The sequence below is a fragment of the Hyperolius riggenbachi genome, chromosome 9 (genome assembly GCF_040937935.1).
Source record: "Hyperolius riggenbachi isolate aHypRig1 chromosome 9, aHypRig1.pri, whole genome shotgun sequence".
In the NCBI taxonomy this organism is placed as follows: Eukaryota; Metazoa; Chordata; class Amphibia; order Anura; family Hyperoliidae; genus Hyperolius; species Hyperolius riggenbachi.
In genome coordinates, this window is record NC_090654.1 from 285,138,800 (window position 1) to 285,163,645 (window position 24,846).

General features: G+C 45.2%; 1 protein-coding gene across 2 annotated transcripts in view; it reads left to right on the forward strand.

The window, feature by feature from the left end:
* WDHD1 (WD repeat and HMG-box DNA binding protein 1) overlaps window positions 1-23,445 on the forward strand; it is a 110,980-nt gene extending 87,535 nt beyond the window's left edge. For both annotated transcript variants that reach the window (XM_068254717.1, XM_068254718.1), the window contains exons 23-26: window positions 5,885-6,046; window positions 10,265-10,377; window positions 20,479-20,614; window positions 20,754-23,445. In XM_068254717.1, coding sequence (XP_068110818.1) covers window positions 5,885-6,046; window positions 10,265-10,377; window positions 20,479-20,614; window positions 20,754-20,945 — 603 coding nt within the window. In that variant the 3' untranslated portion in view covers window positions 20,946-23,445. The remainder of the gene's footprint in view (window positions 1-5,884; window positions 6,047-10,264; window positions 10,378-20,478; window positions 20,615-20,753) is intronic.
* The last annotated feature ends 1,401 nt before the right edge of the window (window positions 23,446-24,846 follow it).

Consider the following 24,846-nt stretch of genomic DNA (forward strand, 5'->3'; position numbering starts at 1 on the left):
AGGGATGCAGAGATGTTATACCTGGTGTAGAGTGTATATAGTATAGGCAGGAAGGACAGCACAAAGCAATCAGACCTGATCTGCAAGTCATGTGAGTAAAGCTTTCACACAGGGATGCAGAGATATTCGAGCTGGTGTACAGTGTACACAGTATAGAAAAACAGAAGGGAGGGAGCACCATACCAAAGAAGTGTATGCAGCGTGCCCAAGTCTCACTCCAGTGCCTCCTGGGGAGCACAATGCAGTCCACACACAAGACTGGCACCACTGTCTGCAAATATAGCTCTTTTATTCCATAAGAAAAGGCACCAGTTCTTATGGAATAAAAGAGCTATATTTGCAGACAGTGGTGCCAGTCCTGTGTGTGGACAGCAGTGTACACAGTATAGGCAGGAAGGACAGCGCAAAGTAATCAGACCTGATCTACAAGTCATGTGAGTAAAGCTTTCACACAGGGATGCAGAGATATTAGAGATGGTGTACAGTGTATACAGTATAGACAGGAAGGACAGCACAAAGCAATCAAACCTGATCTACAAGTCATGTGAGTAAAGCTGTCACACAAGGATGCAGAGATATTATAGCTGGTGTCACAGTGTACACAGTATAGACAGGAAGGACAGCGCAAAACAATCAGACCTGATCTTCAAGTCATGTGAGTAAAGCTGTCACACAGGGATGCAGAGATGTTAGATGCTAGTATTGTAGCATATTTTCTGGATAAACTTGGTGGATGTACATTTTATTTTCAACCCAACTCACTATGTAACCATGAGGGGGCTCTGGCAGCTTGCCCGGTGGCTATTGTGAACAGTTCATGTAATTTAAATAACATGTGTAATCTAGGGGATTGTGTTATTTTAATTAATTTAGTTTAACGTGTACCAGAGACTATTGTCTACATACCATCGCTAAACATTAAGTGAGTACTTAGTATTAGGCTGTTGTTCGCCCTCACCAGCCTCTCTGGATAGGATATTGGTTCGTGGACCTTTTTTTTTTTGTGCAGCGAGAAATATCCTGATTTTATTAGTCTGGGAGATGTCACAGGAAGAATGACTCATGTTATCGGCCTGAAGAAATCTCATTTTCCAGATTTCAGAGACGTCACTGAGTCCTGTCAGAGCAGCGCTGCGTCACGACTTCGCTTCACCGCCGCGTTGTTATATATTCGCCCAGATTAAAGTCCATGGATGGGACTGATTGTTCCCGTATATTGATAAGAGTCAGTATGAACCTAAAGCTCTGAGGAAAGTGATATAATTTGACATAATTGAAGCTTTTCTGAGCCCAGAGGCTGCATCTCTGATCAGAGGCTTCCTGTCTCCACGTCGGACGGCCGAAGCAAGGCCGGAAGCCTGACAGCTGCAAACCGCACAGTCCGTCTATTGAAGGAGAACTCCGAAAACGTCCGTTTTTTTTCCCCTCATTTTAATATATTTCAGTTCCAATAGACTTAGAAAAGGTTAGGATGAATTTTATGGCCGTCCATTTCCCCAATGTTAAGGCCCTAATTCCTGTTCTTGTTGTCAACAGGAAGTGAGGTAGTCTTCCAAAAAGGCCCGCGGACAGCAGTTCCTGATTTCATAGGAGTTATAACTTTTCCTCACTGTAGAAAGAAATATGGTTTTGACTCATAATTCATATTCAAACTGGTGTAACCACCGGACAAGCACATGGCTATGCTGGCTAAAGCCATAGCTCCCAGCTGTCCCTTTTTCTGGGGGACACTCCCAGTTTGGGAACCCAGTCCCTCTGTCCCTCTTTCTCCCTCATGCATCCCACTTTCAGGACTGATGCACAGATCTATGTAAATATATGTATTTTTCTACTGAAAAATGTGTTTAATTGACTCTAAACTTTATTCCCATCCTTTAAATTGATATATTTCTTACTTTCAAATGTTAATATGAAGGAAAATGAACCAGGATAGAAAGGACCAGTGTGGTTTAAATTATAAAACCTATTCATCTTCATAGTATGCGTGACTAGGTGTGTGCTGGGGGCGTGGCTTAAGTGACCCTCTTTCTTATCTCAAAGTTGGGAGATATGGTCAGGAAATTAACCTCCTTAGCGTTCTGGACGAGCTGAGCTCGTCCAGAGACGCCGGAGGCTGCCGCTCAGGCCCTGCTGGGCCGATTTTCACCAAATAAAAAGGAGCACACGCAGCCGGCACTTTGCCAGCCGCGTGTGCTACCTGATCGCCGCCGCAGCGGCGAACTAGGGTCCCTTCAGCCGCCCGAGCCCAGCGTAGCCGGACCAAACAGTTCCGGCCAGCGCTAAGGGCTGGATTGGAGGCGGCTGACGTCAGGACGTCGGCTGACGTCCATGACGTCACTCCGCTCGTCGCCATGACGACGAGAAAAGCAAAACAAGAAGGGCCGCTCATCGCGGCCTTTCTTGTTACTTGCACGCATTAGGAGCGCCCTCTAGTGGGCTTTCATGCAGCCAACTTTCAGTTGGCTGCATGCAATAGTTTTTTTTTAATAAAAAAAAAACTGTCCGGTCGCCAGCCTGGCGATCTTAATAGAACGCCAGGCAGGTTAATAAACTACATCCCCCTGACAAGCCTCAGGCTTTTTACTTTCTCTGGATAAATTAATTCTTCAGACACATAAATGGGTATTCCTTCACCGCGTTTGAAGTTAAGAAGCCACTAGGGGTTGGCGGAGAAACATCTTGCAGAGCGCAGGATTGCAGTAAGTGGCACCCAGGGGACACTTTCCACAGACTCGCTGGATATTCTGCTGGTCAAAGGAATTCAATTCTTACAGTTTTAGAGTGTCTGTAAGCTGTATAAATCATGCATGAAACAACTGTTCACAACATTTTCAGCTCCATAGTACTGTATATTCTGGCGAATAAGACTACTTTTTAACCCTTGAGAATCATCTGAAAAGTCAGGGGTCGTCTTATACGCCGGGTGTCATTGATGCCGGGTGATTCACCCTATCCTGTTACCGCCTCTCAGATCTCGCTGCTGAGGACTTTAGTGAAGCGGCGCAGGCGCACATGTGTGAGATCCTATCCTGTTACCGCCTCTCAGATCTCGCTGCTGAGGACTTTAGTGAAGCGGCGCAGGCGCACATGTGCGAGTACTGAGAGGCAGAGAAGGAGGTAAATAGAATACAAGGGCGGGGCCTGAAGGGTGAAAGAGGCAGGTTTTATTGGCACAGCGCGATTTATTCTTCCATACCGCTCTGATACACAGGGAGACAAGGAGAGCTGACCAATCCGCTTAGGGAGAGGGAGAGTTGACCAATCCAACCAGTCAATCGCCTGTATACTGTTATATACTGGGTACCACATGCAGTACAGCATCGGTATCTGTTCATACATAGCACCGGTATATGATGATTTTTACATTTTTGTTTGGTGTGCGTTGGAAGAGGGAAGTCTTATATGGCGAGTATATCCCAAACTCTATATATTTTAACTGGAAAAGTTGAGGGGTCGTTTTATACGCTCAGTCGTCTTATACGCTGCAATAAACTGTAGTCCAATTGCTCGCATCAGCAAGCCTTGTATGCAGGTATATATAGCAGTATTTATATTGATTGTAGGTATATTTTAAGGGGCTTTTCTACTATTACTATTGGATCCTATGGTATCCTCCTATGATTGGATAATATGTGATTGATGGGTGTGTAAACCAATGAACAGGGGGAGAGCAATGGGAGGTCAGAAGGAATTAAACCCACCCACCCCCCATGTGACACCCAGTCAGTATAAAAAGGCTTCCTGTCAGCCATGTCGGCTGGGCTGCTGTCATGAGCCTATACGCTATGCAACTCTGTTGTTGTTAATAGAATAATAATGTATATTGCACCCTAGCACTACTGCACTTTTGCACTGCATGGTTTCCCTTGAAAAAGCTTCTGCTAAGACGTGAAACATGTCGACTTATTTTATGGTGGTGGTGGTGGTGGGGGGGGGGGGGGGTTGTGTAATTGATGATTTATATGTACCTAAGATGATGTATAGGGAGTAAGGGGTATTAATTCCCCTTAACGTAATTAGGAACTTCCACATTATATATCAGAGAGCAATAATATGGCATCTACCGATGTGGATATTTTAAATGTTTATTAAAAGCTACGTTTTAGTCCCCATACATGAGGGAACAGTTGTGTATTAATGAAACAACTCTTATCAAATATATATATATATATATATATATATATATATATATATATATATATATATATATATATATATATATATATATTTTTTTTTTTTTTAGTTCCTTACAGTTAAATTCTATTCAGAGTGGAAGTTTCAGTTCTCCAAATGCCCAGCATGTCACACCTAATTGACTCACCCACTGTCTGAATCCAGAGAGGAGAGGAAATGAGCTTTGGAAGGAATTGCTACACATTTGGCGGATGAAACAGGAATTCTGTCCAGCACGTTGCTTCTGTGACCTGTAGGAATGATCAATGAGATGCAAATATTTCAGAGTTAATGCAAATGTATGCATATTTTTATGCAAATATGTGCAGCTTGAAAATGGACCAGTCAAGTCCCACCCAGGTGTAAACTGATTGGCCCATTTTCAAGATGCATATATTTGCGTAAAAAAAATTACATATGTTTGCATTTAAATTTGCATAAACTCTGAAATATTTACATCTTATTGATCATCTCTAGTAACCTGTTTATAATCACTTCTGATCATAATTGATGCTAGAAGCTGCCTTGTTAAATTTCTAACAGCAATCCAGCTGAGAATTTGTGCATTAAAGTGTCTTATCAGATCAATAATTCAGTATACTTGCATTAATCATTTTAGCCCTGCCTTTAAATACTTGCTGGTCTCTGGCACTGTTTACAGTAAGAAATGACTTATCACTAGCCCATACTCTGGTACTCGCTGGATGCTGATAGGGCTACAGGGATAAGGGGTATGAAGACAGAATGTAACATAAGGGCGGAGGGATAACAAAACACACAAAGCATATCTGAAGTGAAAATGAAATGCATAAATAGAATAGGCCATGAAGTTATGCAAATTTCTCCAAAATCTCCTTACTTTTATCCAGGGAAGCCGCCCCATTTTGCCAAGAGCCTACCGTGAAAACGAACATTCAACCTAATTTCATGGAGGAAGTTTGTTTATGCCCTGGAGGCTGAATAATGCTCCTCCCATTACCACGCCTACATAGTCATGACTCCACCCACCTCCCCATCACCTCTCACTGCTGGTGTGCAGGGAGGCATATCAGTGCAGGGGCAGTAATAGGAGTTGCATCTGGACTTCCTCCTTGCAATTTTTTATTTAATTTTAGTTAATGGGAGAGCCAGACATTTTGTTAAGTGTGTTAAATCAAAATTATCATTTTTAAAGCAATTAAACAATTCCTTTGTTATTAAACTATTGTTTCAAAGTGGGCCTCTACTTAATATAACATACTGAATTCAATAGCTTATTTTTTTTACAATAGTTATAAAAGATTTAGTCAGTGTTTGCCCATTGTAAAATCTTTCCTCTCCCTGATTTACATTCTGTAATTTATCACAGTGGGCAACATCTCCGGTGTAGCTCTGCGGAATGTTTGTTTGTTCCGAAGTGAGCTGAAAACATCTGGTCTTCCAGAATGCTCTGGACGGAGAATTCCGCATAGCTAAACAGCCTAGGCAAAACATGACTGGAAGGGCGAGACTACATACCAATATACAGTTGTATACCGCTAAAGGAAGGGGTTGTGATGCTGAAACCAGGACAATTTATGTAGAAGTGGGTATCCTGATTAAATTACTGCATTTTGCTGTGTGTCACTACAGGGCCTCTTTAAAGCTGAATGTCATAACATCTGTGGGTATTTGGTTAGTTCTGGGCTCTGGCCGCATTATAACAGACTCCCCTCTCTCTCTCTATGGAAAGGTATCGGCCAGTCAGAAGAGCCCGGCGTTGGCGGGAAACTCCTCTCGTATCCTGGATAACATGACTAAACTGGGGAAGAAGCCCTCGTCGGCCCAGCAGGCCTCGGGAAAGTCTGATTCGCTGGTGATAAAGCCCCTGGCTCCCAGAGCCAAGACTAAGCAGGTAATGTACTCCGCAGTGTCTTGTGTGCATCGCTAATCTGATCCCCAGCCTCCCCCGTCCAGGAAATGAAGGATTTCAGCGGCTTCTGCTTCATTTAGATGATGCGTCATCTACTGAGCCAGGTGTCGCATCAGTGTACTGTCTATGACTGGGGGGGGAGGGGGGGGGGTCATTATTTCAAAGAAAATTTGTTATTTTAACCACTTCAGCCTACAGTGTCGAAAATCGTATGCACCCGAGAAACGTTCACCTCCCATTCATTCGCCAATAACTTTATCGCTACTTATCACAATTGATCTATATCTTGTTTTTTCCACCACTAATTAGGCTTTCTTTGGGTGATACATTTTGCTAAGAATTATTTTTTTCTAAATCCATTTTAACAGGAAGATTAAGAAAGAAATGGAAAAAATTCATTATTTCTCAGGTTTTGGCCATTATAGTTCAAAACCCATGCATGCTACCATAATTAAAACTCATGTATTTTATTTGCCCATTTGTCCCGGTTATTACACCGTTTAAATTATGTCCCTGTCACAATTTATGGCACCGATATTTTAATTAGAAATAAAGGTGCATTTGTTTCTATTTACAAGCTTATAATTTGAAAAAATATAATCAGATACTCCCTTGACATGTATATTTAAAAAGTTCAGACCCTTAGGTAACTATTTGTTGTTGTTGTTTTTTTTTTAATTGTAATTTTTTTTTTTTATTAAAAAAATTGTAATTTTTGGTGTGGGAGGGAAACAACGAATTTTAAATGCAAAATAATGTAATGTAAAAAATGTATGTGGGTGTAGTTTACTATTTTGCCACAAGATGGCCACCGTCAAAGTCCTGGAGTGTATCAGTGTTCTCCCCAGAATTTTTTTTCCAGCCGGGTGGCATGAAAAAGTAGCCGGGTGGTGAAGAAAGGTCATGCTGGGTGGAAAGGCAGGGTCACATCGAAGCGGCAAATTTATTTTGGGTCCCAACATAGTCACCTATGTTGAAAGCTGCGATTAGCAGCTACAGCTGGAAATTTGTACACGTCGTAGCAATTTAAGACTAAAACTGAGTACCCACGAAAAGATAGATCACGGAATTCCATTATGAACAATCGTTCTATGATCTATCTTTGAACATTGGAAGCGGAGTTTTGTGACCAACAGGACGTAAGCAATAGTTCAAATGAAACCATGTTTTGCTAAAGTCAAATGACTTTAGTAGAAATTATTGTTTCGTTTGAACGATCATTTCCATTGTGATCCATCAGAACGGTCCTTTAAAAAAAAAAGTGAGCACCACGGTTCGTAAGCCATCTGAAACTTGTATAACAAATCTCCATTAAATGATCATTACGTAATGTCATGCTGTTTAATTTTTATGTGGATATGGACCTTTTGGACTGAGATCATAACCAATGCCTGCTGTACCAGATGATTGTTATTAAGATGCAGGGGTGTGTGTGTGTGTGTGTATCAGCTTGGCAGACAGCTTGGCTGGGGAAAGCACAATGAGCTGTGTAGCAGTGTAAATAGATTTTCACAGGTCAGCAGCAGCTGTATCCCCCAGCTCACTCCCCCCCTGCCCTGATTTCTCACCTCGCTGTTTGATTTCTGGACAGACACGTGGGAAGTAAGTTAAGTTTACAGCGTGAGGGGAGAGTCCTTCACCCATTGTCTGTCTAGCATTCTCCGATGTTTACTTTGAAAACAAGAGGCCAGCATGCCAGTGGATGACTGATAAGATCACTCTAAGGAGCCCCTCGGGAAAGCATCCTTGTTTTCTCCCCTCTTGCACCGCTTTTACAGCCAGGAAAACACACAGACCCAGCGCGGCTTGAAGCATCGATAGCAGCCAGTAGCACATTAGCTCAGCTGACCCACGCGACAGGGCACGCCACCCACTGGTGAAGCTGTAATGTGACTGGCCAACAGGGTAGTGAGAGGCAGAGTCTCCTGAGCTGCATGACACAACGTCATACAGTACTTCCCCTGTCCCTCCCTCCTTACCACCCACAGACAGGGATTGAGGCGTAGAGCGGGTATAGCGTCCATGAGCGACAGCGGGCTGCCTGCAGAAGCAGTTCTGCTGCGGATGGCGGCTGATTGGCAGCTGGGCGGTGAGGAATTTCAGGTGGGCGGAGCGCCCCGCTAATTGGCTCTAGGGAGAACACTGGTGTATGATCACGCCACCAGGAACTACAAGGAGGCTGTGAAAGTGTTGTGGGTTTTTTTTGCAGAAATACCACGGTCTCTGATTAGCATGGCCGGATTTCTGGCAAGGCCACATAGGCCATGGCCTAGGGCACCAGATAAACAAGGGGCGGCCTGCAGACAGTGGGCAATATTTGCAGGGCATTATTTGCAAGTGTCCAAACAAATGAAAGTGGTCAGGATAACTGCACTATTAGTACCAGCTGGCATCTGCCTGTGCTGTGCTACAGGCAGCTGCAGTCCGTTAACCAAACGTTTGTGAACAGTGTGTGACTAGCAAAAGCCAGACCTTGTCCAATGACATAGCAGCAGCTCCAGGCAGTTACAGAAGGCCGGGTCTCACACACTTGGTGTGGGGGATGAAAGGACCAGGGGCAGCACCAGCAAATAGTACAGAATACAGAAGGCAGTCTCTCACAGTACCCATTTCTTAATTATTGATTGGCCAGCGCTGTTACCCTGGAGACAGCAGTGGGTACAGGACTCACTTTTATGTGTTGCTGACCCCACCCAATGTCCAATTGTGAGCCACTTTTGACTATGTGTGTGTGTGTGGTGGAAGGCTCCCACCACGCCCATCACCTGTAGATCGCTTGATTGACCAGTTCCCCGGTGTGACATGATTGATTCACTTCACGTTGCCATGGAGACCTCGGCACTAGCCTCAATAGTGGACACCATCAGCCCAAAAATTTTTGGATTGGTGTGTGTGGAGAGAGGTGGTAGGATACGGTTTCGGTTGGGGCGGCTGGTAATAGTCGGCCTTGGGCGGTAAGAAGTACAAATCCGGCCCTGCTGATTAGAGAGCGTCGTTTTTTTCTGCGGGGGACTTAGATCGGTGAATGGGAATTCTATTCCCATTCACTGATCGGGGGGTAACTGCAGGCAGCAGGAGCGTGCGCGATCGCGCGCCTCAGGCAGCGGGAGCTGCACAGTCTATCTAGATGGATATATCCTTCCAGATAGACTTAAGTGGTTAAAGTTAAACATCCAACATCAATTTATCATGTGTCCTGTAGTAGTTGTAAGAGGCCTTAAAGCATAGTTCCCCAATCCTGTCTCAAGGCCCACCAAAAGTACATGTTTTGCAGGAAACCACAAACATGCACAGGTGAGGTGATTAGTGTCTCAGCAGAGCTGATTAACTAGCTTTGTGGATTTCCACATAACATGCACTGTTGGTGGGCCTTGAGGACATGGTTGGGGAATTCTGCCTTAAAGGACACCTGAAGAGAGAGGGATATGGAGGTTGCCATATATATTTCCTTTTAAGCAATACCAATTGCCTGGCTGTGCTGCTGATCCTCTGCCTCTAATACTTTTAGCCATAGCCCCTGAACAAGCATGCAGCAAATCAGGTGTTTCTGACATTGTCAGATCTGACAAGATTAGCTGCATGCTTGTTTCTGGTGTGATTGAGACACCACTGCAGCCAAATAGATCAGCAGGGCTGCCAGGCAACTGGTATTCTTTAAAGTGGACCCAAATTAAAAATACAAGATTTCAGAAATAAAATCTATTTTCTAAATTATAATAATGGCAGCCTTTTTCAGCTGCATGATGACAAATATAAAATATTTTACATTTATTGGAGGAACCCCTCCCTTCCTTTCATATTGCTGGGACAGAATCCGGCAGTCTGGTGGAGTAGGAGGTGTCCGGCAAAGGAGGAATTGCTAATGGCTGCTTCCTGTATAACCCTAGTTATGAAAAGAGAAGGGTGAAAAGCATGCACTGAAATGCTCATAGGCTTGAAGGAGTGTTTATTTATCTTTGTATGTGTCAGAGTGGTGCAACTAAATATTTTGAATTAAAAAAAAATGTTTGGTTTGGGTCCGCTTTAAGAGGAAATATATATGGCAGCCTCCATATCTCTCTAACTTCAGGTGTCCTTTAAGGCAGTCTTGTTACAATTCCTCTTTAAGTGGCAGCTTCTGCTCTTTGCTGGATACTTTTTTTTATTATTATGAGGTTTAAACTATTTGTGGGATTTGTCTTTTTTTTTTGTTTTTCACAGAGTCAGCCTACATTATTCCAAGCCAAATCCACTGTGAAGAAAGCCCAGGAGAATGAAAAACCCATCCAGATGTCGCCTGCGGCCGTTACACCCGAAATCAAAGAGGTCAAAAAGTAAGAGAGGATCTGCCTGTCCGGTTCCATGTCATGTGACATCGTAGTTTGTGTAGTTAGAAGCAGCCTTTACTGCCTCCCCCTGCTGTTACATAAATAGTGGGGTAGGTGGGGTCTCCTCTTCCCATTCACCTGTCGTCAGTGAGGACCACCATTCTTCTGTACCCACTTTAGGACGTTTTCGGCATTCCCATCCAACCGTTTACATGTTTGTCTTCTCAGACAGCATACCTTCTCCCGCCTCGTAGGCCGTGCCTGGTCTGGTCAGTGTGGCTGGCACTGACTTGATATAATCCAACAAAAAAGAGATGACCAGCATCAGCTGTGTCTTAAAAAAATTGCAGGTTTTTATTCACCTATGGCATCTGTGAATAAACATAGATCTGAACATCCGGCAACTTCAAGGATGTAATTATAGCTCCAGTATTATAAGCTCTTAGATGCATGCAGAGAGTTAAGGACCTCAAAAGGCAATAGGATAGGTCCCCATTACAGCCAGGTCTGCCCACACAACGGGCGCCATTTTGAACGGGTAGCATGCTATTCACTTGACAAAGAATGGCGTACCTGCAATTTTTTTAAGACCTAGCCTGTGCTGGTCATTTCTTTTTTTGTTGCATCCAAATGTTTACTAACTGGCAGATTGATCGAAACCTTCATCACCTGAAAAGTTGGCTACAGATCTACTTGTGTGTAACAGTTCTTAAGGCCTTGTTCACATTGTGTTCCGATCGCGTTCGCGTTGGGCGGTATTTTTACACTTTTTTTTTTTGCAATTCCTATCGTTTTTTTTGTGCGTTGGGAGTTTTTAGTAAGTGCTTTTGTAAGCGCTTTTTTGGGCGTTTTGCGATTTCTAAGTGTCCTGGGCCTTTATTTTTAAAGGGTAAAGGACCTAAAAATCCCGAAAACACTTCACATTTAAATTGACAGGGAAAAAACACACACGAAATTGCTGACAAAAGCGCTTTTTATAGCGATTTGAACTTTTTCTGTACCTCCTATTATCGCAAAATTGCCCCATCCGTGCAGTGTTTTTCAGATCAGAAAGCGAACGGAACGCCCCAATCTGAACTAGCGCATAGGAAATCATGGTGTAAGCGCTTTCAGGGCGATTTTGAAAAATCACCAGCGCTTAAAAAAAAATTAAAAAGCGCCTCTAGTCTGAATGAGCCCAAAAAGGAACCCGAGGTGTGAGACCTATGGAAGCCGCCATATTTATTTCCTTTTAAATAATACCAGTTCCTGGATGTCCTGCTGACCTCTTTGGCTGCACTGGTGTCTGAATCACATACCTGAAAAAGACATGTCTAATCTTGTCAGATTTGTCATAAACATTAATCTGCATGCTTGTTCAGGATCTATGGCTTAAAGGGGAACTGAAGTAAGAGGTATACGGAGGCTGCCATATTTATTTCCTTTTAATCAATACCAGTTGCCTGGCAGCCTTGCTGGTCTATTTCTCTGCAGTAGTATCTGAATAACACCAGAAACAAGCATGCAGCCAGTCTTGTCAGATCTGACTTTAAGTCTGAAACACCTGATCTGCTGCATGCTTGTTCAGGGGCTATGGCTAATAGTATTAGAGGCAGAGGATCAGCAGGGCTGCCAGGCAACTGGTATTGCTTAAAAGGAAATAAACATGGCAGCCTCCATATACCTCTCTCTTCAGTTCCCCTTTAAAGTATTAGTCAGAGGATCAGCAGGACAGCCAGATAATGTGCATTATTTAAAGGTAAATAAATGTCAGCCTCCGTATCCCTCTCATCTCGGATTCCCTTTAAAGGGGTACTATGGTTAATTTTTTCCTTTTAAGTGCCTTTAACATAAGTATTAGTCTATGAAACGTTGTTAATGACAATTATTTTCGCTGATCAAAAGTTTTTTTTTACATTGCCACTAGCCATTTAAACCTAATGAGGCACGTCGGAAGATTTACCTTCCTGACGCCGAATCGGCATAATCCATCCTCGTATAGGAGGCATCTGTAACTGTAGAATGTGTTCCTAATACTTCCCCCCCCCCCCCCCCCATCCGCTCAGCGAGGAACAATCCAGCTGTAACGGCACCAGCGGCAGCTCCAGGAATTTTCTTTAGGGAGTGCTATGCAGGTGCTGGACTAATTTCCGGGGGAGCTGACGACCTGCGGTAAAAAATGGGTGTGGCTACAACCGGATGAGGGCGGGGCTAGCTGTAATTTAAAGTGAACCCAGGGTGAGAGTGATATGGTGGTTGCCATATTTATTTCCTTTTAAACAATTCTAGTTGCCTGGCAGCCCTGCTGATCTATTTGGCTGTAGTAGTGAACTGAATTACACCAGAAACAAGCATGCAGCTAATCTTGTCAGTTCTGACAATATTGTCAGAAACCCCTGACCTGCTACATGCTTGTTCAGGGTCTATGGTTGAAAGAATTAGAGGCAGAGGACCAACTCGGCAGCCAGGCAGCTGGTATTACTTAAAAGGAGATAAATATGGCAGCCTCAATATTATTCTCACCTCGGGTTCCCTTTAAAAGTGCAACGCAAAGACAGAGGGCCCAAATTTTGGTGACCCTTTCCCCAGAAAATTCACATAATTGTGCAGGTTTTCTCAAGAAAATACACGTAATGTAAGCAGATTTGAACAAAAAACTTGTTCAAAGTTTTTTGTCATATCTGCACAATCGGTAGCAGATATGACCCCAATATGCACAATCCGCAGCAGATATGACCCCAATATGCACAATCCGCAGCAGATATGACCCCAATATGCACAATCCGCAGCAGATATGACCCCAATATGCACAATCGGTAGCAGATATGACCCCAATATGCACAATCGGTAGCAGATATGACCCCAATATGCACAATCCGCAGCAGATATGACCCCAATATGCACAATCGGTAGCAGATATGACCCCAATATGCACAATCCGCAGCAGATATGACCCCAATATGCACAATCGGTACCAGATATGACCCCAATATGCACAATCCGCAGCAGATATGACCCCAATATGCACAATCCGCAGCAGATATGACCCCAATATGCACAATCCGCAGCAGATATGACCCCAATATGCACAATCCGCAGCAGATATGACCCCAATATGCACAATCCGCAGCAGATTTGACCCCAATATGCACAATCCGCAGCAGATATGACCCCAATATGCACAATCCGCAGCAGATATGACCCCAATATGCACAATCCGCAGCAGATATGACCCCAATATGCACAATCCGCAGCAGATATGACCCCAATATGCACAATCGGTAGCAGATATGACCCCAATATGCACAATCGGTAGCAGATATGACCCCAATATGCACAATCCGCAGCAGATATGACCCCAATATGCACAATCGGTAGCAGATATGACCCCAATATGCACAATCTGCAGCAGATATGACCCCAATATGCACAATCGGTACCAGATATGACCCCAATATGCACAATCCGCAGCAGATATGACCCCAATATGCACAATCGGTAGCAGATATGACCCCAATATGCACAATCCGCAGCAGATATGACCCCAATATGCACAATCGGCAGCAGATATGACCCCAATATGCACAATCCGCAGCAGATATGACCCCAATATGCACAATCCGCAGCAGATATGACCCCAATATGCACAATCCGCAGCAGATATGACCCCAATATGCACAATCCGCAGCAGATATGACCCCAATATGCACAATCGGTAGCAGAAATGACCCCAATATTCACAATCGGTAGCAGAAATGACCCCAATATGCACAATCCGTAGCAGATATGACCCCAATATGCACAATCGGTAGCAGAAATGACCCCAATATGCACAATCGGTAGCAGAAATGACCCCAATATGCACAATCGGTAGCAGAAATGACCCCAATATGCACAATCCGTAGCAGATATGACCCCAATATGCACAATCCGTAGCAGATATGACTCCAATATGCACAATCCGTAGCAGATATGACCCCAATATGCACAATCCTTCCTCAGCAGTTTTGACCACAATCAGCACCACCTGAAAAAGAAAAGAAAAACCCATTTACTCACCTACAGCCAGAAGACCTTCTTTCCCGACCTCCTGTCCCGACCTCCTTGTGGCGCACAGCGCCCGCGCGCCCACGATCCTCTTCCTTCCCGACGTCACGAGACTTCCTGCCTGCATGCTGAGAGCAGGACTACAGTAAAATGGCCATGGGCTTCGGGCGGCCATCTTACCGTAGCCCTGCCTGCTGCTCCGTGCTGCCGCTGTGTGAACTGACTTGGCGTCTTTTAGACGCCTGAAGTCAGTTCACTCCAGGGGGTGCTTTGGGGGTGCTTGGACAATTCTAGGGGGTGCTTGAGCACCCCCTTGCACCCCCCTGGCTCCGCCCCTGAACGGCACGATCGTACCGTTACTGAGATGTGTGTAGGCGGCAGCTGCTTTACGTCTGTAGCTTCACGCTGTCCACTGAGGACCCCAGGCACAGCGACAGACACCTATTGTTGTCCATTGCTGTGGTAACCAGCACGCAACGGACAATAGGTGTCTGTCGCTGTGCCTGGGGTCCTCAGCGGGCAGCGTGAAGCTACAGACGTAAAGCAGCTGCCGCCTACACACATCTCAGTAACGGTACGATCGTGCTGTTACAGCTGGATTGTTCCTCGCTGAGCGGATGGTGGGGGGAGAAATATTAGGAACACATTCTACAGTTACAGATGCCTCCTATATGAGGATGGATTATGCTGATTCGGCGTCAGGAAGGTAAATTTTCCGACGTGCCTCATTAGGTTTAAATGGCTACTGGCAATGTAAAATAAACTTTTGATCAGCGAAAATAATTGTCATTAACAACGTTTCATAGACTAATACTTATGTTAAAGGCACTTAAAAGGAAGAAATTAACCATAGTGCCCCTTTAAAGGGAAGGTCCAAGGAGCATACAAATAAAAAAAAAAATATCTACGTACCTGGGGCACCTTCCAGCCCATGACATCAATCCTGTGCCCTCGCTCCCGGGGCCCTTCCTTCTGGGCCCCTGGCTCCCGGTCCCCTCTACTTGCGCTCCGGGTGCAACTAACTGGACTGTACTGCCTGCGTAGTACAGTCTAGATGACGTCAGCGCGACAACATGGGCCACACGTTGGAACGCAAGTAGGCCTGTAGCACCGGTGAGGACCACGGGCCACCAGCAGTGAGTGGAGCTGCGGCGAGGGCACAGGACAGGGAGGAAGCCCCAGGTAAGTGGATTTTTTATTTTTATGCTCCTCGGACATGTCCTTTAAAGGATACCAGAGGTAAAAATAAAAATTGTTCTTTCACTTCTTCCAGTCCCTGTAGGCTTGTAGTTCCCTCGCCATCCTTCTGGTTCTCTTCTTTGATCAGATGTTCATCCTGGTCCTGCAGCCAAGCCGCGCAGTACTTGGCCATTCAAGGCCCGGCGTCACGTGTCCTTGATCTGCACTCCTGTGGGCGGGAGCACTCTATGCATGCGCACTACATTAAGCTTAGCACATACCTGCTTATTTCAGGTGTGTGATTCAGAGAATACTGCAGCCAAAGAGCTCAGCTGGAGGCCAGGCAACTGGTGTTTAAAAGGAAGTAAATATGGAAGCCTCCATATCCCTCTCACTTCAGGTGTCCTGTAAGCCTCCTGCACACGCTGGACTGCACTGAGGCAGCTATTTGGGTGCACATTGGCAGAGAGTCTGAGGCTAGCGAACTAACAGTGCTTTTAGCTGCACTTTGGGATGGCCGGGGATCGGAAAAAACTAATCTCAATTGTGGCTCCTGCAGCATTTTGAAGGGAATAAACCTTATTCCTGCAGGATAAAAAAAAGTCAAAAACATGCAAATCGGAAGTGTTGTGCAATCGCCTGCAGTGGATGTACGCCGGACTAATTATTGCACAATGTGCTTGCACGATTGAAAGCACACTAGTGCTCCCCAGGCCTTATGTATCCCCTGTGTTGTCAGAAAGATCTGGCATGCCAGAACCTGCTTTCTCATCTCTCCTCTCTTTCCCTTAGCAACAGCATGCGTCTCTCGGCTGGTGCCATAGCAACAGTTTGCGTCTCTCGGCTGGAGCCATAGCAACAGTATGCATCTTTCGGTTGGAGCCATAGCAACATTATGTATCTTTCGGCAGGAGCCATAGCAACAGTATGCCTCTTTCGGTTGGAGCCATAGCAACATTATGTATCTTTCGGCAATAGCCATAGCAAACAGTATGTGTCCCTCGGCTGGAGCCATAGCAACAGTATGTGTTGTTTGGCTGTAGCGATGAGATATTTTGGTAAGAGCTTGTGGCCAGAGCTTAGGGAGCGAGGGTCAAGGTTCTAATTACTACGGGTGATAGTTATAGGGCCTATTTCCACTGCAGCATTTCCCCGCAATCGATTATAGTAGGGAGACGCTGCCCATCAATTGCCTTGCCGTTCAAATCGCATACATTACTACTGTACCATGTGTTGCTATGGTAATGCTATTGCCGCAACGAGCGTTACTATCTTCAGTACAGGTGGGCAATGTTACCGGCCTTCTGTGTATGGGCCCCTGAGAGAGCGGTTACACCTGTCTGTTCCAACAAGCGGGGAACATGTCCCCTGTGGCTGTTGCTGAGTTACGGCTGGGGCAGGACAGTTAAACACGAGTGACTGCTGTTTGGGGGCGGGAGTGTAATAAAGTTTTATGTTGTGAATACACATTTGATGAGGGTGAATTTTCACTTCATATCCTGTCTGTTGGCTTTTTGTCATTACACGTTTTCTCCTGTGCACATGCCTCTTCTGCTGATTCACGTCATCGTCCATAACAGCACCTCCTCTGTCCCTCTCCATCTTCCTAATAACACCACCCTGCAGCCAGAATTTGAACAATTATTTTGAAGCAGCAGGCTGTCTTCGTATTGGCCGGACAACTCCCCACGCCGGGACCCTCCTCTGGACTTTGGCCCCACAAGGCATATTTTTCCCTCCCTCTGTGCTAAGCTTCATGCAGCGATGTTCTGCAATTTGGAATCACAGTTGCTGATTTCTAAAAGTTTCTAAAAGTTTTATTATAAAGAGTGTTGATTCTGCAATGACCTCGGATAAGACATATAAAGGATTTTGTAAAGCAGGAGCCACTAAGTTTAGAATTACTATGGGTATTCTGGCTTTAATGGAAGGTGAAGTGAGAGGAATAGGAATTCTGTAATATTATATTCTGTAATAAACAATGCCAGTTGTATGACTTCTGTGCTGATCTTCTGCCTCTAGTATTTTAAAGTGAACCAGAGGCAGGTCCCCCGAAAAAGATACATACTTACCTGGGTTGGGGGGAAGCCTCCTGATAGTTCATCACACCTTGGAGCCCATTTCCACTTGTGCAGCGCGTTTTCGACGGGAAAATCGCGGCAGCGAATGCAGTTGCGGTTTCGTTGCCGTTTCTATGCGGATTTCCCACGGAATCGCTCGCGGTTTGTACAACGGGTTTTTAAGCAGAAACGCACGCGGAAACGCTGGGAAAACCGCAAGACTAAAATGCTTGCGATTTTCCTATTTAGTTACATTACCGACGAACCGTGTGCGGGTGTGCGGCGTACAAATTCTGATGGGTCTGCCGTGCAGATTTTTTTCTGCACGACAAACTGCACAGAATCCCGCACAAGTGGAAACGGTCTCATCCACTTGTATTGTCTATGCGAATCTGCATGCAGGAAAGGCATGCAGATTCGCTCTAGTGGTAACGAGCCCTAAGTGTCAGATATGTTCTCATGTTTGCGCTCCCAGCCATGTACAAGTGTGGCTGTACTGTGCCTGCATAAACACATTACCCTTCTCTGCATGGTCTGCCGTGTGTACTTACCCTCCTCTGCATGGTCTGCTGTGTGTACTTACCCTCCTCTGCACGGTCTGCTGTGTGTACTTATCCTCCTCTTCACAGTCTGCCGTGTGTACTTGCCCTCCTCCTCTGCATGGTCTGCCGTGTGTATTTACGCTCCTCTGCATGGTCTGCCGTGTGTATTTAGCCTCCTCTTCACGGTCTGCCGTGTGTACTTACCCTCCTCTGCATGGTCTGCCGTGTGTACTTACCCTCCTCTGCATGGTCTGTCGTGTGTACTTACCCTCCTCTGCATGGTCTGCCGTGTGTACTTACCCTCCTCTGCATGGTCTGCCGTGTGTACTTACCCTCCTCTGCATGGTCTGCCGTGTGTACTTACCCTCCTCTGCATGGTCTGCCGTGTGTACTTACCCTCCTCTGCATGGTCTGCCGTGTGTACTTACCCTCCTCCTCTGCATGGTCTGCCGTGTACTTACACTCATCTTCACTGACTGCTGTGTGTACTTACCCTACTCTCCATGGTCTGCCGGATGTACTTACCCTCTTCTTTATGGTCTGCCGTGTGTGCTTACCCTCCTCTTCATGGTCTGCCGTGTGTACTTACCCTCCTCTCCATGGTCTGCCCTGTGTACCCTCCCCTTCTCTTCATGGTCTGCCGTGTGTACTTACCCTCCTCTCCATGGTCTGCCCTGTGTACCCTCCCCTTCTCTTCATGGTCTGCCGTGTGTACTTACCCTCCTCTCCATGGTCTGCCCTGTGTAATTACCCTCCTCTCCATGGTCTGCCGTGTATACTTACCCTCCTCCTCTGCATGGTCTGTCGTGTGTACTTACCCTCCTCTGCATGGTCTGCCGTGTGTACTTACCCTCCTCTGCATGGTCTGCCGTGTGTACTTACCCTCCTCTGCATGGTCTGCTGTGTGTACTTACCATCCTCTCCATGGTCTGCCGGCTGTACTTACCCTCTTCTTTATGGTCTGCCATGTGTACTTACTGTCTTCCTCCACCTGAGCACCATGTGAACAGTGAACACTCTGCATCCCGCGGCTTCTGTTCACAAACACGACAATTTGTACTCATCCTAACGAGTTGCAGATCTGAGCCCGGCGCTGAACATGTGTAACGGATACTTATAATTTGAACAGTCTGCGGCTTGACATTAAAATATTGGAAAATGAAGACATCAAAGCCCCTCGAGGCAAAGTACAAGGAGGATGTTTTCTCGATGTTGCGTCAGTAGCGAAAGCCGCTTACATCTCGCTCGCCATTAAAGGGGAACTCTGGAAACTTTTATTTTATCTTTGATTTTGAGTAGAACAGGGAGGATTTCCATCTGGAGGGTTTTTATTCCCTTCTGTGTCTTCTGCTGTAATATTTCCCCTCATTTCCTGTCGGGATCTTCGCAATCACTTGAAGGGGAAGTGAGGTAGAAATCTTTATTGGCAGTAATAACGATTGTAAATCTTACAAACCTGGCAGGTTACAGGGAGCGGCAGCTAACCGTATAACCTAAAATGGGAACATACACTAAAATCAGTTTTAAATGGGGGGTAGTAATGGACTTGCCTCCCAACAGAAGACATAAAAAGTCTAATTCGAGAAAAATAACAATCTTTATTGGTGTACACTATGGTTTGTGACGCATTTCGCAGGTATAGGCTGCCTCTACAGGCATGTCACGGAGGTGCTCAGCGCAGTTGCTCTCTCACAGCCCGAAGAAGCAGGTTATACCTACGAAACGCGTCGCAAAGCAGACCACTCCAATAAAGACTGTAGTTCTTGAATTGGACCATTCGTGTCTTCTTTTGGAAGGCAAGGCTACCATTTCCTCCCATTTTAAGCTTTTAGTATCCTTTTTGAGGCCTCTGTTTATGGATTTGTGAGCCTCACTCACTTGTCAGTTGGCATCACCGCCGGTTTCTTTCATGAAGAACTGGGTTATCACTGCTGAACCTTCGCCTCCCTCTGTCCACTATCCCCCCCCCCCCCCCCCCCCGAGCCTCAATGTCTTTTTAGGGATAACAGATGATTGCCAAGTGCGATTGGTGGCAACATAGTATGGCATCCTCGGGTCTTGGCTTTCGGACATTCTCCCACCTTACTTTCACCATCTAAGTCCTCCCCCTCTCCTTTCAGAACTTGTATGAGCCAAAACTAATTCCGGGTACAACTTCTTTGTAATTGGCGAAATAAATGATTCTGATTCTAACAATCTCAGCTTACTTAAACCTACTGCACCATGTTGGGCTCTCTGCTTCTCTCTTGTGTGCCCTTCAAGTCACACTTGTAATGATGGAGTTTTGTGCTCGTTCCCAGGCCCAAGACCGGCTTCCAGCTGTGGTTAGACGACAACCGGGAGAGCATTTTATCGGACAATCCGGAGCTGGAGGAGTCCGAGATCATTAAGGAAGGGATGAACCGTTTCCGGACGCTGACTAACGAGCAGAGGATGGTGAGATGAGTTTTTCTTGGAACGGACGGTAGACTTGGCAAATGCTTCTGAAATTATGCAAATTTTTATGCAAATATATGCCGCTTGAAAAAGGACCAATCCGTTTAAACTGATTGTTGCGTTTTCTTTCTTTTGTTAGGTCTGGACAGAGAAAGCCAAAGGAGACGATCCTGGAGATCTGAAGAAGAGGAAGCGAGAGGAACAGGAGAATGTGGCGGTTCCGGAGAGCCAGAAGGACGCCGCGCAGGACTCCAGCGTGCCAAAGAAGCGCAAGCCTCTGGATCAATCCGCAAACCAGAAACTGTCGGCCTTCGCCTTTAAGAAGGATTGACGGAGATGTTTTATTACAGGACAACCTGTCTGGACTCTGAATGACACACGAGACCTCCTGTCACTGTCACTAGACACGTTATATTCATGGTGTGACACCGGTATGCTGTCTGTGGCGGTGACATTCCGCATGTATACATTGATGGGAAGCTAGTACAAGTTATTAATAGTTAAAGGAAGTTACTGGAGAGTTATTAAAATACTCCTACAGACAGTTCTAGTCTAACCCGATTATCTTTGGTTGGCTCCTGTGACTGACATCTGTACAGACTTGACCCAGTTCACCCATTGGCTGTGTTGAAATTTAAGACAATCTTTTGCTGGGAGTGGTCTTTTGCTCCTCACCCCTCCCATAGAGGCATGCAGGAACTGTCGGTGTGCATGTCGATATATTGCATTCTCCTGCAGGGAGTGGTCTTATGCTCCTCCCCCCTCTTTATAGAGGCATGCAGAAACTGTCAGTGGACATGCCAATATGTTGCATTCTCTTGCAGGGAGTGGTCTTTTTTCTCCTCCCCCCCTCTTCATACAGGCATGCAGTAACTGTCACTGGCCATGCCAATATGTTGCATTCTCCTGCAGGGAGTGGTGTTTTGCTCCCCCCCCCCCCCCCCACTTCTTCATAGAGGCATATTGTATGTCAATATGTTGCATGCTCCTGCTGGGAGTGGTCTTTTGCTCCTCCCCCTTTTCATAGAGGCATGCAGGAACTGTCAGTGGGCACGCCAATATGTAGCATTCTCCTGCAGGGAGTAGTCTTTTTGCTCCTCCCCCTCTTCATAGAGGCATGCAGGAATTGTCTGTGTATGTCGATATGTTGCATTCTCCTGCTGGGAGTGGTCTTTTGCTCCTCCCTCTTTTCATAGAGACATGCAGGAACTGTCAGTGAGCATGCCAATATGTTGCATTATCCTGCAGGGAGTGGTCTTTTGCTCCTCCCCCCACTTCATAGAGGCATGCAGGAACTGTCAGTGGGCATGTCAATATGTTGCATTCTCCTGCAGGGAGTTGTCTTTTGCTCCCTCTCCCTCCTCTTCATAGAGTCATTCAGGAACTGTCAGTGTGCAAGTCAAAATGGGAATTGCTGGGTAATTGGTAAAACAGAAAAACGATGGGGCCAACTATTATCTACCATCTGTACCGTTATAGTGATGGAGATGATTTAATGATAGATCTGTCTGCATCATCATTCTCATATTGCTCCAGTCAGATACAGACGGTAGATAATAATTGGACATGGATAACATATGCCATGCTTTTACCTGCATGAGGATGCTCTTGAAATAGGTTTGAAAATGTTCTTCTGTAAAATGGAGTTCAGTAAACAAAAAAAAAGTATTTCAAAAGCTCTTCTCCAATCACAGGTCTAAAAATCCCATATAATAGATCAGCAGTCAGCAGAGTGCTCAAATGGTGCTTCTACAGCCAAACGCTTTTGCCTTAAAATGTTGATGACATGACCAGAAGTAGGGGGCCAGTTTGCAGCCTCATGGGAGGGGCAGCTGCTTCTGCTTAGATTGCATCATCCTGCCATTCAGTCTGCAGGGGAGACTGGATCTCTCTGAGAGGATATAAGCTCATAGCACATACAGTCTGGTGCAGGAAGTGGCTTTTGGCTGGACTCCTGAACAGGTCATTTACAATCAATTTATTTTGCATCAGTTGGCAGCTCCTGGGTTTACGTTGGTTCAGTTTTGGGGGAAATACCATCATTTTTTGCTCCCTACAGAAGACTCCTATGGACAACAGACTTCCGATAGTTGAAAGAACCATTCCTGATCATTTTGGCTGACAGTCTACACAGGAATTCCTTTCCTTTTGCATCTATTGCAATAAAGAGGACTAGCTTTGAATTTGGCAAAAAAATGCCTCATGCTCGGGCCAAACTCTGTTTAGGTCTTAAAGTACTGAAGTGAGAGATATGAGGGCTGCCACATTTATTTCCTTATAAGCAATACTAGTTGCCTGGCTGTCCTGCTGATACTCTGCCTCTAATGCTTTTAGCCATAGCCCCTGAACAAGCATGCAGGCAGCAGATCAGGTGTTGCGGACATTATTGTCATATCTAAATGGATTAGCTGCATGCTTGTTTCTGGTGTTATTCAAACACTACTGCAGCCAAATAGATCAGCAGGGCTGCCAGGCAATTATTGGTATTGGTATTGTTTAAATGGAAATGAATATAGCAGCCTCCATATTCTTCTCACCTCAGTTGTCCTTTAACATCCGGGAGTGAATATTCCAGAGATCACTGTAATTTAGAAGTGAAACTGACTTTAGTAAGGCGAAGTGCAAAACCCCTTACCCAATCAGAATTCTCCTTCCATGGATCTGCGTTTCTGTGAAATCTGATTGGATGAAACCCTTGGTGCTCTGCCTGCTGTAATAGGCAATACATGTTTTCTCTCACATCCTGTCATGGTTCGGTTGTGTTGTTAATGTTGATGTCTGATTGGTTTGTACGATTGTTGTAAATAAAGTTTTGTACAATTACAAGTAAATGTCTCTTTCTGATTCAGTAAACTGGATGGAAAATGGAGTTGACGGTAAATGCCATCCTCAGCAGTTATGTGCAATGTGGAATTATATGAAAAGAGTTTACGCAAACCTCAGCCTTGCATTCTGTGCGCTATAAATAAGGCTCCCCACATACCAGCTTACCACATACCATACAACCTTGATTGTTCAATTTTGCCACTTTCATGTAGTATAAGAGCTTATCACAACAATCCTTTGAAAGTATTTTCAATCTATTGGCCCTTATACTACATACATTGGGTAAATCTGAACAACCAAGATTGTATGGTGTGTGGTGAGCCTAATTCCTGGATCTTTCCACGATGTAAGGCTGCTTTATCACAAGCGGCTGAAGGGGGTGAATGCACTGCCTGTCAGCTGCTCTGGTTCACCAGCTGTGCTCTTGCCAACGCTCTGCGCGGGCAATGGACAGGCAGCCCCCATGTAGTCGAATCTGAGCATGGCGGTTGCTGTCCTCGGACACGATAACAGATGGTTTTGGCTGCCAGATAACGCCGCTGTGTGTCAAAACCAGGGCTGTGGAGTCGGTACAATCATCCGACTCCTCCGTTTATGAAACCTCTAAATCCTGGTACCCAAAATTACTCCGACTCCACAGCCGTGGTCAAAAGGTAGTCTTGAAAGATGACATGATGTCTTCAGAGGTGCAATGCGTGGTTCTGACTCATTCAGATAGGGGTAGAGGTCCAACTGGCTAGGGAGGCCGTTTAAATCCTTTACAGCTGATAATTGATTTATGCAGTTTGGAATTCGGCCAATCAGAATATTTAGGAAGTGTATTTGATTCTTGGAAACACAAGCTGCATTACATTTTCCTGTGAGCTGTTATTGTTAGTAAATCATTGGCTCTCTCTTGTCCTTGGACCCCAGAGCACCATGGGACAGCCAGCCAGTATTTTCAGCCACCCTGTCCTGTGCATACTATGTCATCATTGCCTATACACTGCGGCATTCTGAGATCACTGTCCCTATCAGTACTGTCATCTTGGGGTCATGTCATCTAGGAAACACTCTGTAAGGCTTAAAGCAAACCTCTGAGTTTTTAAAGAAGAACTCTAGTGAAAAGAACAATGAATAAAATTGCTATTTTTTTGCAATATTCATTTATAGATTTTAGTCAGTGTTTGCCCGTTGTAAAATCTTTCCTGTCCCTGATTTACATTGTGACATTTATCACAGGTGATGACATCTTTAGTTCTGCCAGGTGATCTGTATGGAATGTTCGTTACTGAGAGTTTTTTGCACAGAGGGAGATACTGCTTGTTTGTTGGAAAAAGCTGTTATTTCCCACAATGCACAGACAGCAAACTATCAGGACCTTGGCCATGACATCACGCTGTGGGAGGGGTTTCACCACAATATCA